The 15,474-nt window shown below is 52.4% G+C and overlaps 6 protein-coding genes across 6 annotated transcripts; 3 read left to right on the top strand and 3 right to left on the bottom strand.

Moving 5' to 3' along the window:
• Positions 1-79: 79 nt before the first annotated feature.
• On the bottom strand, positions 80-1,668 carry J4E87_003589 (uncharacterized protein; the record flags this gene model as incomplete). Its single annotated transcript, XM_049375214.1, has 2 exons — positions 80-885; positions 984-1,668. The coding sequence occupies 2 exons, from the start codon at positions 1,666-1,668 to the stop codon at positions 80-82; spliced, it is 1,491 nt and encodes a 496-aa protein (XP_049235136.1).
• A 490-nt stretch (positions 1,669-2,158) lies between these two features.
• Positions 2,159-4,066, top strand: J4E87_003590 (uncharacterized protein; the record flags this gene model as incomplete). Its single annotated transcript, XM_049375215.1, has 1 exon — positions 2,159-4,066. One exon carries the CDS (start codon positions 2,159-2,161, stop codon positions 4,064-4,066), a length of 1,908 nt encoding a protein of 635 aa, XP_049235137.1.
• A 4,938-nt stretch (positions 4,067-9,004) lies between these two features.
• On the top strand, positions 9,005-9,544 carry J4E87_003591 (uncharacterized protein; the record flags this gene model as incomplete). The annotated part of the gene is made up of 1 exon (XM_049375216.1): positions 9,005-9,544. One exon carries the CDS (start codon positions 9,005-9,007, stop codon positions 9,542-9,544), a length of 540 nt encoding a protein of 179 aa, XP_049235138.1.
• Positions 9,545-10,899: 1,355 nt separating this feature from the next.
• On the bottom strand, positions 10,900-11,468 carry J4E87_003592 (uncharacterized protein; the record flags this gene model as incomplete). The annotated part of the gene is made up of 2 exons (XM_049375217.1): positions 10,900-11,228; positions 11,303-11,468. 2 exons carry the CDS (start codon positions 11,466-11,468, stop codon positions 10,900-10,902), a joined length of 495 nt encoding a protein of 164 aa, XP_049235139.1.
• Positions 11,469-11,918: 450 nt separating this feature from the next.
• On the top strand, positions 11,919-12,813 carry J4E87_003593 (uncharacterized protein; the record flags this gene model as incomplete). Its single annotated transcript, XM_049375218.1, has 3 exons — positions 11,919-12,099; positions 12,152-12,297; positions 12,352-12,813. 3 exons carry the CDS (start codon positions 11,919-11,921, stop codon positions 12,811-12,813), a joined length of 789 nt encoding a protein of 262 aa, XP_049235140.1.
• A 724-nt stretch (positions 12,814-13,537) lies between these two features.
• Positions 13,538-14,897, bottom strand: J4E87_003594 (uncharacterized protein; the record flags this gene model as incomplete). Its single annotated transcript, XM_049375219.1, has 2 exons — positions 13,538-14,462; positions 14,617-14,897. The coding sequence occupies 2 exons, from the start codon at positions 14,895-14,897 to the stop codon at positions 13,538-13,540; spliced, it is 1,206 nt and encodes a 401-aa protein (XP_049235141.1).
• Between the last annotated feature and the right edge of the window lie 577 nt (positions 14,898-15,474).

Here is a 15,474-nt window from a genome sequence, read left to right on the forward strand (position 1 = left end):
CTCTTCAGTTCCTGAAAGTCCAATGTTAGCACTTGCTATAGGAAGTACCCTGAATACAAAAAGAAAACGCTGGACAGGATTATATGTTCGTACTCAGTCGGTGGACCACGGGGACCGAGCTTGGTGGCAAGCTGCCGTATTCGGTGATGACCATGTTGATGTACTGCGCGGGCGTGACGTCGTAGAGCACTTGGAGATGATGCAGGTTTTTGGCATCGTCAATCCATTTCAGAACGTCTGTGGTATCGGCAGGCGCCTCTTCCGATGACGACTTGTCGTCGCTCTTCGAAGCCGTAAATCGTGACTTGAGAGGAAGGAGCTCGCGGCGCTCAGCCTCGGAGAGGATTTCCTCGGCAGGGGCGACTTCATTTCCGACGATGGAGTCCAGCGCTACCTTCTCAGTGAACTTCACTGATTGGCAGAGTACAATGACGGGCAATGAGTGGGAGTAGGCAAGCATGGAAACCAGAGCTGTGCCAACGCGCGAGTAGAGGCGACCGTTTGACATCATCGCGTGGGCACCCAGGAAGACCTTCGTCGCGTCCTTGACAGCATGCGAAGCTCCTGTGATGAGATAGTAGCGTACTGAGATGCCGTGGTTTGCGAGTTTCCGAGCTAGCTGCTTGCCCTCGAATAACGGCTTTGAGTCCACGACGATGACTGAGAAAGGTTTACCAGACTGGTGAGCATGTATAATGGTCTGTTCGACTATCGAAGATGCCGCGTAGATCAGGATGACGTCGCCAGCTTGGATCTTGGTAGCTGCCAGGTCACGGATGAGTCGGTCAGCAGCTGTAACACGTTCGCGGATGAATATGTCGATTTCCTCGATGAGGTCTCGCTTCGCCTCATTCTCCGGAGTTGAAGGATCTATCTTGATGATGACTGGAAGATGTCAGTATCTCTTCAGACGTTCTCTAGACACCCCGTTGCTCAATTAAGTCATGTCTGCTCTATCAGGTCAATGTGAAACTCCAACTTACTGTCCTTAAGCCATCGAATGGCGTTTCCCATACTGATGCTGAGCGGTCGACAGCTCTTCAGGAACTCGATCTGAGGACCAAGGTGATGACTGGTCAAATGTCGGGCCAAACTGTTTCCTGGGGGTGTTTGATAGGCCTCGATCACTGTCTTGAACACCAAGAGCATGGCCACCATGCGTGCCGTACTACCACAGATGGCGTAGCTGCTATACTGTAGGCCCAGCGCGAGAACCGCAGGATGTACATCTTTGGACGCGCCGACAAGAGATTGTTGCTTTGGCTGGCTGTAAAGATGACCAAAGAACAGACCAGTCTGGTTTGGTTCTTTCCCCTTCTTCGTCTTTCTCTCTGGGTCTTTCACGACTGGTGCGTTGGCTTGCGATGATTGCCGCCATGGTGGCTGTGGTCTTGACTTGTCGTCTTTTGGTGTCTGCTTCGATTCTTTTTGCTGTTTCTGGCTGTCCTTTGGAGGTCCTTGCTGTTGGTTTGGTGCGCCAGACGCAGCCTTGGCTTGGGCTCGCTTTGCTTGCTTCTCGGCCGCCTTTTGCTTTTTCAACTCCGCTGGTGAGAGCTTTTTGGGCCCGTCTGTGGCATCGCCGTTTGGTGTTGCAGGTGCGCCTTCTTGAGGTGGTACTACTGCCGCAGCGGGTGCAGGCGCTGCCTCTGCAGCGGGTGTCTCAGACATGGCGATGCGACTCTTCTGTTCTCGTCGTCCTTTTAGAATTGGAATGTGGCCAGTCAGGTGTAAAACGATCAGGCGTGGTGGGGCAAAATTAAGTGTCGTGGCGTGAAGTTGGTCCCAAATTCAGTATCTCCAAGCCTGGAGATTTTCGTGGGTCGGTTCTATTAGGTAGAGTAGTGCAGCGCGTGTATGGTCAAGCGTGGCTGGGCAGGCGGAAATTTGATAGAGATGCGTGAATTGAGTCAGAAGTTTGGTCGCCGCTTCTGGTTAGCGCCAAAACGGAAATGTCCCGCAATGATCCCCGCGCTCCCTGCGTCATTGGGCAGGCATCCATCGCGCCTTCTCCAACAGCACAAACATCTTGTTTACTCACACGTCGTCATTGCCACATGGAGCAGGCTTCATTACTTCAACGTTGAACAGCGACACCACCTTCAAGATACTCCTACTTTACATTCGACGCGCCGAAAAGGTGTCCAGACGCAACGCCAAAATGGCCGATACCATCAGCTCCATCACCGACCTCCCCCTCGACATCCTCGTACTCGTATTCCCATACCTCGACGCCAAGAGCTTCCTCGCCCTTTGCAGCACGTGCAAAGCCTTCCAGCAACCGTCGATTCGATTAGACCCAGCGTACTGGAGTTATCTCGCTCGAACGACCTTCCGCGTACCGAACCAGCCAGTCGTACAACATGACGGCGACCGCTGGCAGAAGATGTATCGCCGCATGCTCACCCAGAGCCGCGTATACACATGGGGCCATAACTCGCACAACCGCTTGGGGCATGCTTCAGACCCGGAGGACCACGCACATGGTCGGACGCCTCGAATGAGAGGAATGAGAGCTGGCATGATGCGGCCAGGCAGGCGCATGTACAACGCCCATCAAGCCTTCCCGACGGAGATGGACAAGACACGAGAACTAGGAGTCATTGCCGACATGCAATGTGGTGGCTGGTCCACGACTTTGCTCACCTCCAAAGGTACCCTCTACACTGCTGGCGCCCTTGATGGCCAGAGGATACTCATTGCTAGCGGGCCTCTGCAACCACTCCGCTTCCCAGAAGGCTATCCTTCAAATACCTCCGAGGCCCAATACGAAGAGCCGACTGTCGCCATCCGGCAGTTCTCCTCCGGTCGTGCACACATACTTGGACTCTCCGACAGCGGCCGAATCTGGTCGTGGTACGATGTCAAGAAGCCTGCGCTCCAAGTCAAGTTCGCTACTCTGCAGCTGAACGAACTCTCCTTGAACGACAAGTCGAACGCGACCTCCAACTTCGGACAAGTAAAACAAGTGGTAGCAGGATGGAGCCGCAGCTCGGCCTATGTTCATGGCGTTGGCATCGTCGTCTGGGACCCCGTTGAGCGAGACCATGGCGATGAAGGTACAGACACTATGCTTGTCCTGGAACATGCTGAAGTTCCCAAGACCAGCTACCAGCATGTCAAGGGCAACCGCGATTCAGATGAGCAGAGAGTTCTGCGTCAAGAGGTTGGAGCAGTACTGAACTACGTTATACTGGAGCACTTTGTGCTGTTCAGCACAGACCTGGGTAAGGTGTTCTGTGGAAGATTCGAGGAAAAGAATCGTGTCGAGGATATTGTTGAGCTCCAAACTCTGCGTCACGACCAGGGAGCTCCTCTTGACGTTCAGGGCTCTTTCCGCAACTTTGCCATCTTCAGGGACGATGAAGTAATTACCGGCGACCAGAACTACCTCGAATCATGTTGGAGCAATCGTCACAGTCCAGGGGATGTGCAAGGGCTGAAGAAAATTCCGGCCTTGCAGAACAGTAACGTCATCTCGATTGCTTTCGGCGACTATCACTACCTGGCACTCCACTCGGATGGCAAGATAACTTCATACGGTACCGAGAACTCCGCCTGTGGCGCACTGGGGTTAGGCTCGAACGGTGACAACCTAGTCGGGAACGCACGAGGTATCGTGTATGACCGATTCAATGGCAACGGACAACTTGCCCCTCAAGCCCACACACGCGGTCGTCAGATCTGGTTCGACGCGAGAAAAAACGAATGGCTCAAGCAAGCGGTTCATGACGAAGCACACGCAGAAGAGAGCCAAGAGCGCAGGGAGATGTTCAGGACCGACCCCAACGTCCAAGGCGAGGTCAGTGAGTGGTTCGAGCAGGAAGGAAGAGCCTGGGATCAGGACCGTGGTGAAGACGGTCTTGGTGCCTATTTCGCTCTTCGGGTGAGTGCTGCAGGATGGCACTCGGGCGCTTTGGTTCTGGTCAACGAAGAGTTGGCCCAGAAGGAGCCCACATACAACCGCGAGGATGTACATTTTCCCAGACTCAAGCTCTCTGATGGCAGAGAGATGCCCGGTCAGAAAGATTTTGACGAGTGGAGAGAGGGCCGGCCTACGCCAACCTAGGAAAAAGCTGGACAGCCTGGAGCCTACGTTGACGTTGGGTCACCTACTTTGCAAGGTTTTAGCTTAATGTAGCCTGCAGACCTGTTCGGTTTTTTTTCTTGTATGAGGTGGGCCCAAGCTTCAGCTCAACACATAGGCTAGAGGACTCAGCGCTACTCAGGAGGCACTTGCTACAAATTCTGCCATCAGTTTTACAAATACTACATGCTCCTATCGCATCTCCCCAAGTAACCCACTATCTTGGCATAGATCTGCGCGTTATCGTTCAGGCTTGCAAAAGTTCCTCTGATGCCTGCATGTACTGCCGACGTGGTGGCAACGTACCATGCAGACTTTCCGCGAATGAACGAGGCGGTAGCTGACCGGTCGGAAGCGGGGTGCACGTTGTGTGATGTGTTGCTCAGCCTCAAGTAACCCCACAATTGGTGCGATCATCCTACACCAGCCTGAGGAGGTCATCAAATTAAAGCTCGATTACTTCCGATATGGCGTCTGCTACCTCCTGTTTCTTCGATCTTCTACTCGTCGTTCTGAAACTACTGGAGATCACGTGTCTGTTACTCAAACTCACTGCTGGGACTTTCCTGCGTCGTTTGACTGGCCGACATGATGCAGAACCCGTTCAAATTCCTAGCGTGGCCTCTGTTACTTTCAACGAGCTTTGTGCAACCTGTCAGGGTATCGTCGATATTATCAGCCATCCGGGATGGCATAAAGATCTTGTCCATCACGAATCACTCGCATCTCTTGAGAACTCTTCCGAGCAGTTCTGCGGGATATGTTCGGAAACTCTCGGATACATACAAAGGGAGTTCGCTGAATCCTCGGAGACATTGTTTCCAATCAAATGCGAATCTGATACTTCGTCGGCAAGTTGGCAAAGCGCTTTCGAGTGGAAGTTGACATCGGATGGTGTGAACAACTTTAGTCTGGGTTTCACATTTGAGGTCATTGAGACGCTTCGAAGTAAGCCTTGTCTGGAAGCATCTATCAATTGGATTGAGTACTCACTTTCGAACACAGGCGAACACGCGGCGTACAAACCCGCTTCGTCGACATCTTCTCCCGAGAGCTGGAATTTAATCGAACGCTGGATGGATGAGTGTACTCAAAAGCATATTCGTTGTAACGCAACTATTCCCGAACGCTGGTTCCCAACGCGGGTCCTGGATGTCGGCACTTCCGATGAAGATCGCGTACGATTACTGCATCGTGAAGACATCCCCCCTGGGCAGCCTTACGCAACTCTCTCTCATTGTTGGGGAAAAGTTGTTATGCCGCATACGAACTCGTGGTCTTTATCTCGATTGAGGACCGGCATTGATTCATCATACTTCACGAGAACGTTCTTGGATGCATTTAGCATCACTCGAAAATTGGGCCTTCGATATCTCTGGATTGATGCTTTTTGTATCATACAGGACGACCAGGACGATTGGAACAATGAAGCCAGTCTCATGAGCCTTGTGTATAGGTACGGCTTTATCAATATAGCCGCCACAGGGTCACAGAACTCCAATGGAGGTTGCTTCTGGGACAGAAACCCACGAGCTGTATTGCCAACCGAGTTAAGTATACCCTGGGTCGGTTGCAAAAGGGTTGCAACGAAGAGGTACCTTACCGTATGCGAATCTAACGTGTGGGCTCAGAAGCTCACACGTGAACCGCTAAATCAACGTGGCTGGGTACTTCAGGAGCGTATCCTTTCGCGACGTGTTCTTCACTTCGGGCGAGGGCAGCTTTTCTGGGAATGCAGGCACTTTGCTGCCTGCGAGACTTACCACCAAGGTCTTCCGGATAGTGTGCGTGGACACACATCTATCAACATCAAAAGACTACAACTCGGCGATGAGACAAGAGACGACCGCTGGCCTGCAAAACACATTTCGCAAATTCCACCGGGTATCAGCCCTTCGAGAAGGATCTTGAACGCTATCAGAGCAACCTTGGCGCCTATTTCCATTCAGCAGGTTATCATGCACGCTACTACGAAATCTGCGGCGGTGTTCCAAGATTGGGACGCGATTATTGAATTATACACCGCGTTGCATATCAGCTTTGATTCTGACAAACTCCCAGCTGTGGCAGGTCTTGCTAGCAGTGTGTCTGTTGTGGAACCGGGCGCACCTGGGGACGGCTATCTCGCAGGCCTGTGGCAGTCTTCTTTGCCTGCATACTTCCTATGGAAAACTACAAAAAACGAATTGTCGCGCGCCTTACCGACGCGCCCGGAGGGACGACTGATCGCGCCGACATGGTCCTGGGCCTCAATCAGAAGCAAGATCTCACTCGCATCTTGCCAACACAACTACAACTCCGACGACTACCTGACAGTTCTTCAGGAGGCAGTAGTGACTGACCTAGACGGTTATCGCTTCGGTCAAGTGATTGATGGGTACGTTAAACTTCTTGGCCCGTTAGCCTCGGTATGTTGGACAGCCAACCCCAACACCCACTCCTCACCTGAGCTCAAAACCGGCAAGATAACCCAGATCTTCCCACAAGAACTCGGCAGCCATGTTCCGGTATCGGTTACACCAGACAGTTCGTCTGGTCCTGAAATCTTTTTTGACACAGCAGTAAGCGGCACGCCATCTATAGGAAGGTTAGAATGCATCGATACTACTTCAGAGGACCAAGTACTCACGCTCCTGCCCATCGTTGGGGTCAAGAAGAGAATTGCGTACGAAAGCGAAACAGTCATTGGATTGGTGTTGATACCAGCCAGGCATGGGACGGGGAAATACGAGCGAGTCGGCATGTTCTATACTATGAGACTGCAGGTCAGGCGGATTCTTGCAAACATGCCCCGGCAATCTATCACGATTATCTAAGATTATTTGTTTATGGAATCTCACTCAGTTATGTGACCACCGGCCCAATCTGGAAGCGTTAGTGTAAGGGCTAGTCACGTGCTCACGTGGCGACGGCATCGCCGTGAGGAGTAAACTAGGGCAGCTGGACGTTGCGTAAGATCGACGGGACCACCAACATGCCACTACCATCGATGCATCCCCATTGTTACACTCAGGGGTTTACCCAAGCTCCCGCGCGTTTGATGATGACCCGGTGCTCCTGCTTCGAAGCCGCTGGTATTAATCTCGGATTCGCTAGACGTAGATCTTCTCGCATCCACGGCGTCTCCGAAATTGAGGCAACTGTTCGCGAGAGGCGTGCTCGATCTACGCAAGGATTACAAAATTACTAGAATGTGGATACTGGGCAAGCTGCTGGAAGCCTGAATACGCGAGGACAATCGAAGCCTGGGGGATGTGATATCGTGCGCGGCCAGTAAAAGCCGCCGATCTGACGATAGGGAAGTGGCTTCTGTGTATCAGGTTCGAGCTCATGGATGAAAGCGATCGCGTCTCGGTAGTTCCTACACCGTACGCCATACATTCGGTATCTTCCAGGTTCTATCCATAACATCCAGCTGACAGACAGCCAACCTCGCCGTTGTTCGATGCGCGCTCGCTACCGAGAACCTGTTTTTGAGGTTTGCCCAGCTTCTACAATATCGCGTGGTGTTGTGGGGATCGCACGAGGTACTCCAGATCGTGGATATTCCACGAATGGCGGTCGGAGACGCGACGGATCGACTCATGTTCCGACAGCCACATACAACGGTTGAGTTTGGTAAAGATCGAGACGTGATAACAGCCCACTAAGCCAGCATCGCGTACCAGCCGCCTCTCACGCGATGTGGTTCTTTGGGGTTGAAAAAGGGTACCGCCCCGCAAAAAAGCACATGTGTGGCGGTTGTTTCCCTGAATATACTGATGCTCGTGCTTCAACTGCGAGTCTTTGTTTAGCCGCCTCTCTTACATATTGCTTAAGTTGTTTCCCGACGTATCATGAGCGCCTGCCCTTCGGTTGGCGTTCCTGCAGAAGCTGAAACCGATCCGTCACGGGACGCCTTACTCACCCACCACACCTCGCTCTAACGCCCGTAATGGCGCAACTGCATCGTTCCAACTGGCGGCCCCTTCATCCGCGCAAAGGTCTCGCCAGACGTGTCAAGCCAGCTCGCCGTTGTTCTTGCGCGCAGGATCAGATCTCGGGTCACCCCTGCCGATTAGGCCAGTGAACCAGTGGCGTTAGCCACAACAAACGCCACCATCGCAAACTCAGCTGAGATACCACCAGCCAAGACACGAGGACACTGGTCGTCCTGCTGAGGCCACGCACCAAACCATGCCTACCCCAGCAGAATCCGTGATGTATGCCTTCCACGGGCGCTATTCGTCACAGCTGAACACGATCAGTTTGTTGCCTTTTGCTTGATTTGCGCATCGTGGGCTTACGCTTCACTTTGCCCACCAGCTTTCGTCACCAGGACTACGCCGCGCTAGCTCGCCGATATCTCGATGTTTCAACCGCATCTGGGCGTGCTGATGTCGCCGTCGAAGCATATACGTAGACCAGGATGGCGCGTTCCGCAGAGATTGATGCCCCAGGAACAAACCTGACTCTCACATGCGATATCCTTATTTATACGTAGACCCCAGTGCCAATCCTACAGGAACGAGACAATAACCGTACCCGAGTATTATTACCTGTCTACTATACAACGGAGGATTCCGATTTTAGTGCTTATGCTAACAGTCATTCCCGTTCTTACTCGAAGTAAGTTGTATGAAAGCGGTTGCTTCCCCGTCTTCTTGACTGACGCAGTGGCTAGTTCATCTAGGACCTGCATCATCCCACGCTTCTCATAGTCTGAGTGGATCCCACCAAGCCTCACCTGTCTTCCGTCGGCGTCATTTTGTACCTATGCCTCCACTTCTCAACCCAACGGATTCGCTCAGTACAGAAAGGCGGCTCCCGCTCGTCAGTCTACGGCATCTTTTTGAAGTGTTCTTATTATTGGCGCTCTTTTCGACAGCTTTGAGATCGGCTTTCCTTGCACGGAGACGAAGAACGATGACTAGTTCGGGTATGGGTCAAAGTGACTTGCCCGTCAATCAAGAAAAGAAGTTGGCCATTCACCAAAGAAAAGATTCATATCAAGAGGAAGTGCATCTTAAAGGAGAAAACGTAGAGACTGTCGGCACAACTTTAGAAGAGAAGTCAAGCATAGAACGACAGAACGATGTCTTTCTTCGTCGGCCATCGCTCGACCGGGAACCAAACCAGTACCTCCATTCGCTCCAACAAGAGACACTCCAGCCAATACTGTCTCCAATCTATCCTTGGATATCAGCGCCGCAGAACCTACCAGGACCATACGACGCGCCCTACTACCCAGTGCCATTACCGACTATCAAGACCGAAGAGTCACTTCACGACAGAACTCAGTCGACTATTATCAAGGCCGAGCCACCCTCGGAAGACGTACCCGAAGAACTATCAACTATCTCATACACCCGCCGCGTCTCGCCAAACAGTATTCCAGACCAAGAGTCACTCCTCGAGGGTACAGTCACGGTCTCAACCAAAGGCTGGCGACGCACTCAATGGACCGTCACCGCAGGTTGAGCCTCCTCTGCCACCTATTCACCGCATGATCAATCCAAGCTAGGGGAATGTCGGAAAGCAAGTGCGATCGCACGCTCGCACAACATGCCTTCTTCCGTACAGCGATACCTTACCTCCCACGACAACGCACACTGCCTGGACACAAGCCACCATCGCTCGATCGTGGTCGCATGACCTCAGCAGATGTGGATACTGAGGCTCAACGTTAAAGTGCTGAAGCGGACCAGTTTGAGCATGGAGTGTTGTGGCTTGCGTAGTTTCCACGCTTACTAGCTGAGGAAAGTGGAGTGAAAGTGGGGCGGGTAGACGAGACTTGTCGACACGATGTATGTATTGTTACTGTTTGCGAGGCTTAAACTACAGCCGGCATGGGTAGATCCGGTTGCTTATCATGTTTTTCTTGCTTTTCCTGGACCCGCGGTAGGTATTTGTCATGTTGGTATTTCGAGACGAAAGGTTCGGGGGATGTACCCGATCGTCTTCATGTTTCGGTGTACTCTAGCATTTGTTTTGTAATCTAGGCAACCGTAATTTCCTGGACGTTCTTCAAGTAATCGGTCTGAATCAAGCTGCAACCTATTCTCCAAGTATAAATCGGTACTGCTTCTACTTCACATGCCGAGCGCATACCAAAGTCCCCGAGCGCCCAGACGACGCGTTACTAGTTCCCGCTACCTAAACCTAGTAGCCGTACTTTCGTATCGGAAGTCCCTTGGGATCGAATGACGTGATCTCGACAGCTTTACCACGGTCCGTTCTAAGCGCCAGACAAATGTGCCCATCTGAGTTTTGCCTAACAACTCATATGCTAAGCGCCAAAAGCACTTTTTGCACATCTCACTGCAGGCTTCGTAACGATGATCGTTTGAACTGCGTAAAGAGTACGTACCGCATGCAACACAGTCAGCAGGAAGTCGCATGTAGAGGTCAAGTTAGCGGACGATCCAGGTCGCTTGTATGAACCGTACCCGGACAAGACGGAATATCGTCGATCTTCCTCGTCTATGACTGCTCAGTCTGAGATGCTGCGTTGGCGATCAGTGGACTGCGTAATCGAGAAGTGTTGTGGAGAGCTGAAGTTGAAACACAGTCGCGGACCCACGTGCGTGTGGCGGGCTGTGTCGGGCTCGCTGACGTTGTCGGGAACTACGCCGATCTTGGACAGTCAAGTTGGAGAGATGTAGATGATGTGTCGGTAGTATACTCCATTGCGAATACATGATGCGTTCGCGCTCTCCAATATAGGTATCTCGTCCCAAATCAAACCGAACGCCAGAATAGATATTTTCACACAGCCTTCTTACGCCAATGTACAACAAGCCACATCTGTTCCAACCCATACCGCGCTATACAGTCTATCTCTTCCCCTTCCAATCATACTTCTCGCTAACAGTATAAAACCTGATCAAACTCCTGGCCCCAACATCGTCGTTTGTCCTGAATAGCTGCGCAACATCCACATTCAGCGGGCTGTCTGGCTCAGCGCTAGTGAGTAGTTGGTGTATACTCGTCAGAGTCGAAGAGATAGTATACGCGGGTGTCCAAGCGGTCTTGAGTAGATCGAGGCAGATCTCGCCCGTCTTGAAGTCGACGTTGGGGTGGCAGATGGGCGTTACGAAGCGGATAGTGGGCGGGGTGAGGGGGTAAGTGGAGGGGATAGCGATGGAGAGGAGCCAGCAGCCGTCTGTGAAGTGTTAGTAGGTGAACGTGGTGATCCTGTAGGCGGTGTAGGTGAAGTATGCGCCGGGTTCTGCGTACCTTCATATGCCGTTCCCTCTACACCCTTCATAACCGCTCTCCATTGCATCACATCATCGTCTGTAGGTCCGAGTTCGTACAGCGCGTCGTTGGAGTCGTGTTGGTATGTTTGCAGTTCGGTCATGAGGCGCTTGATGGGCGATGCGTTGCGCGACGAGCCTGCCATGGTGTCTATATATGTTTGGGATAGGTTCTGATATTGGTATTGATCTTATAATGGGTGGAGATGATGCGCTGTATGTCTATGGCGGTGAAAATGCAAGTGGAGGCTGGCGGACAGCTCAATTGTCGCATTGGCAAGGATATCGGATTCGGATGGCTGAGCTGGCCGCGGTGATGCGCCGAGGTCTGAAGCTTGAGCCACAGGCTGGGCTGAGCGCCATCCCCACCAAAACTTTTGGAGATGGCATATCGTCACTGAGGTGCAGAAGCGCATCTTAGAGCACGCACCCCTTCGTCCAATTTCTGCGCATTACAGTCCTTCAACTCGACGCGTCTGCTGGCTTACTCAACAATCTGATCCTATCGCACACCTCCTCCCACCACCTACACAGTTGACAGTACGGAGAGTCGAACTCTTCATTCACGACGCGCATACGAATCTGGTCACGAAATCATGGTCGCACCTACAGTTATCCTCACGCATTTGAACCGCGCCGACGGTTCTGCGACATATACCCACAATGGCTACTCCATCATTGGCGCCGTCAATGGTCCAATCGAAGTACAGCGACGCGATGAACTACCCGAGGAAGCAGCGATCGAGGTGAACGTCAGACCCGCTATGGGAGTTGGAAGTATGTGTTTACGCTTGTTGGGGTAGTGATTGATATACTGACGGGTATCCAGGTCCAAGGGAACGACATCTCGAAACACTGGTACACAACACACTGCGCAGTGTAATTCTGACCCGAGCGATACCGCGAACACTTGTACAAATCACACTCCAAGTCAGGAGTTTACCGGAAGAAGATAGTACAGCAGGCGTCAATACCGTATGTCCAGTTGTGATACCGTCTCTCATGACCACCAATCGCTAACAGCCCCAGTCTCTGACCCTCCTCCCACACCTTCTTCACACCGCGCTCCTCGCGCTCCTCTCCGCATCGATACCCCTCCGCACAGTCCTCACTTCCGTGATGATCGCACAACCCGCCTCGCCGTCTACGAACTCCTTCCCACCCCTACTCTCGCCCACCGCAAACGAACTACTACGCGCAAAGCCCATACGATCGGTACACGTCTTCGCATTCTCTGGCGACAGGAAAATGCTGCTGAGCGAAAGCGAGGGAAACTTCAGCTACGAGGAGTGGAACGAGGCATGCCAGATGGCAGAAGATGCATGCTGTGGAGACGAAGACGAAGAAGAGGAGGGTGGTGTGAGATTGGAGGCTGAAGGCGAGGCTATGGATGTCGATGCGCAGGTTGAAGGAGAGAATCTGGAAAAGTGGTTGAGGAGTGTAGTAAGGAGGAAGGTGGAATTTGAGCAGCGGTGGAAGAGCGCTACCTGAAGTCTGGTCGCGCAGATGCAATGATGACTGCAAGATGGAGGCTGAGGCTCTCCGCTGTTGGGTTCTTTGTCAGCCAGCAGGAGCGACACAAAACCAGTGACTCGAGAGGATAGTCATAGATCGGGGAGAGCCCATTCCTGGGCTCGTCGGTCTCCTCGCTCTGTACTCATGGTTCCCATCCTACGAGGTTACTCGGAGTTGCCAAGCCGCTGTGAGTCTGGAGCTGAGCACGGTGTGTCCAGGTGTCATGCCACGAACATGAGTCTGCGTTATTTAGACGCAGCGTTGCGCTGGCTATATATGACTGCGCAAAATTAAGGCTATTCAACGCTAGAAGCACCGGTTTTGACAAGCATTGATCGCGGTGAGGTGATGTCTGCGTTGGTGAGAAGTGGTGACTGGTGCGAATGGCGAGCTTTGTATAAATACTGCTGTGTGTATTTTTTCTGCTATGTGAAAAATGCTATAGATACATGAACGCTCAAAGCGCTAACGATGCGAGACGTGTAAATGAAAGCTTGATGTAGGATTCCAGTGTTGTAGGATGGTACAAGATGATGGCAGCGCTGCCGTCGCGGTGAAGTCGTCGTTCTCAGTCGTAAATCGTAAGTCGTAGAATGAGCGCTCGTCGTAGAAAAATTTTCGTTGTATGATGGTTAGTTTGTCGTGCCCCAGCGCTATGCATAACCCCAAAATGAATGTCCATGAAGCCCGATGAAACTGGTCAAGCTGATTCGACCTTCTGTCTAATGAGTTTTTTCTGGCGTCCCGCATGCTCAGCCAGCAGTCTCCCCAGAGAACCCTGTGCGTCCCATTCGGGGACCTCCCACATTGTCTTGCCTCTCGACTTCTCCTCGTCTTCAACCGTTTGGAAGTCTTCACTACATGCCTTTGCCTCTAGGAGCCATTCGTGCCAGGCCTCGGTATCAGGACAAGCATCGCTCATTTTAACCCATCCAATGTTTTTGCTGACACAAATGGCCCTCCACAGAGCTTGTGTGAACGTGTCGTTTTCCGAAGGGTATCCTTTCTTGTCCAAGTCGGAGTCAGAGAGGCATTCGTTTTCGACTTTATAACACGAGGTGTCCCAGTGCAACTTGCTGTGCAAGGCAGCGACAACCCAGTACGAAGCGCCCAGTAACATGTAGGAACCGGCCCAGGCGATCTGAACCTGAATCTGAGCATTGGCGAGACAGATGACGCCTCCCATAAGCATCATAGTGCCCACCAGGCTCAGAATTCGGTATGCCGGACCGTGCGTCAAGAGGTAATTGATGTTCTCCGGTGCGAAGTAGAGTTCTCGGGCCACGTCCTCCTCGCAACGCACGATCAGGAAAGACCCCTTTGGATATCGAATGACAACGTCTCCCCCCGGTACCTCTGTCTTTTTGTATTTCCGCGAGGGTAGTTCCAGTTCCCACTTGTTACCCAGTCCGATCAGACTGGAAAGAAGCGAGAGTAGTACCGTCGCTACCACCGACATGCCATCGTCCTGCCATATCGATAGCGCAAGTAGGAGAGCAGAGAGGGCGAAGCCGATGAAGTTTACGATTGTGAGTGGGCCAAAGGTCTTGGCCTTGAGCGGTCGGTCGTGGACGCGTTTGATTTCGACAACCCGTACGGAGAAGGGCTTCAGGTTGTTCGCGTCACTAGTACTTTGTTAGTATGGCACGCTTATGCTATGGTTGTATATTGGTACGTGTGATGTCTAGTGCAATGGTGACTCCGGTCCACGGTTGACGTGTGGGAAAGTACCTCGTGGCAGCTGGCGGCTACCGAGTTTGACCGAGAAGATGCACTTACCAGACGATGTTTCCAATATGATTGATGTGATCCCTGTGGTTTCCCGAGACGATGCCGGTTACGTGACCTCGGGAAGGCTCTAGTTGAAATGGTCTCGTCGGCCTCATCAGGGCTTGAGGTGCCGGGATCAACCGTGGTAGGAATATCCATTTCGAAAGCGTCGAAACCTGAGCATTGGCGAGCACGGAACCCTCGCCCAAGATGGCGAGAAAACCAACGATATCTAGTTGTAGTTCATTGAGTGATATCTTCCCGTTCTCATCTGCGGGCAGCCAATACATGTCGCTAAGATACACGCGATCTTCAAGACTCAGTGCAAACTGATGGCCGAAGCTGAATGTGATGGGAACGATGCATAAATCTGAATCGACGCGCTATGATGCAGTGACAAAAGGGCCGCAAGCGTATATACAACAGAGCCAGGATTGAGGCGAAAAAAAGGCATGTATGATGAAGACGAAGCCCCAGCGTGGAGCAGGAAAAGGCGCGCGTACAGCGTAGACGCTGGGGGCCAAAACATGCGTGCAGCGCCCACCGGATCTGCGTGTGGCACCTCATTCCACTCCGGTCAAGGAGGCACAGGAGGCACAGGCGCTGTCTCGAGGACACGGGAGTTTGTGCAATCCCACAGCCCCCATGGATTGGGGCTTGTGCAGCTATTGGGTGCCTCAGGCTGAAGAAGTGAGGGGCAACATGGCTGACAGGGCCAGTGGCTAGGCTCCAGGGTTATCCGGCGTATGGCAGAATGCATGAGGCTTTTGCATAGCCTCCTTCATCGTGTGAGCGATGGGCTGTCCTGCCCAGCTTCAGCTTGACTTCCAACTTCTTTCTAGTAACTGATCCGCTTGTCGCAACGAC

Source organism: Alternaria ethzedia, assembly GCF_023757985.1.
Source record: "Alternaria ethzedia strain BMP 0044 chromosome Unknown scaffold_6, whole genome shotgun sequence".
NCBI classification, from domain to species: Eukaryota; Fungi; Ascomycota; class Dothideomycetes; order Pleosporales; family Pleosporaceae; genus Alternaria; species Alternaria ethzedia.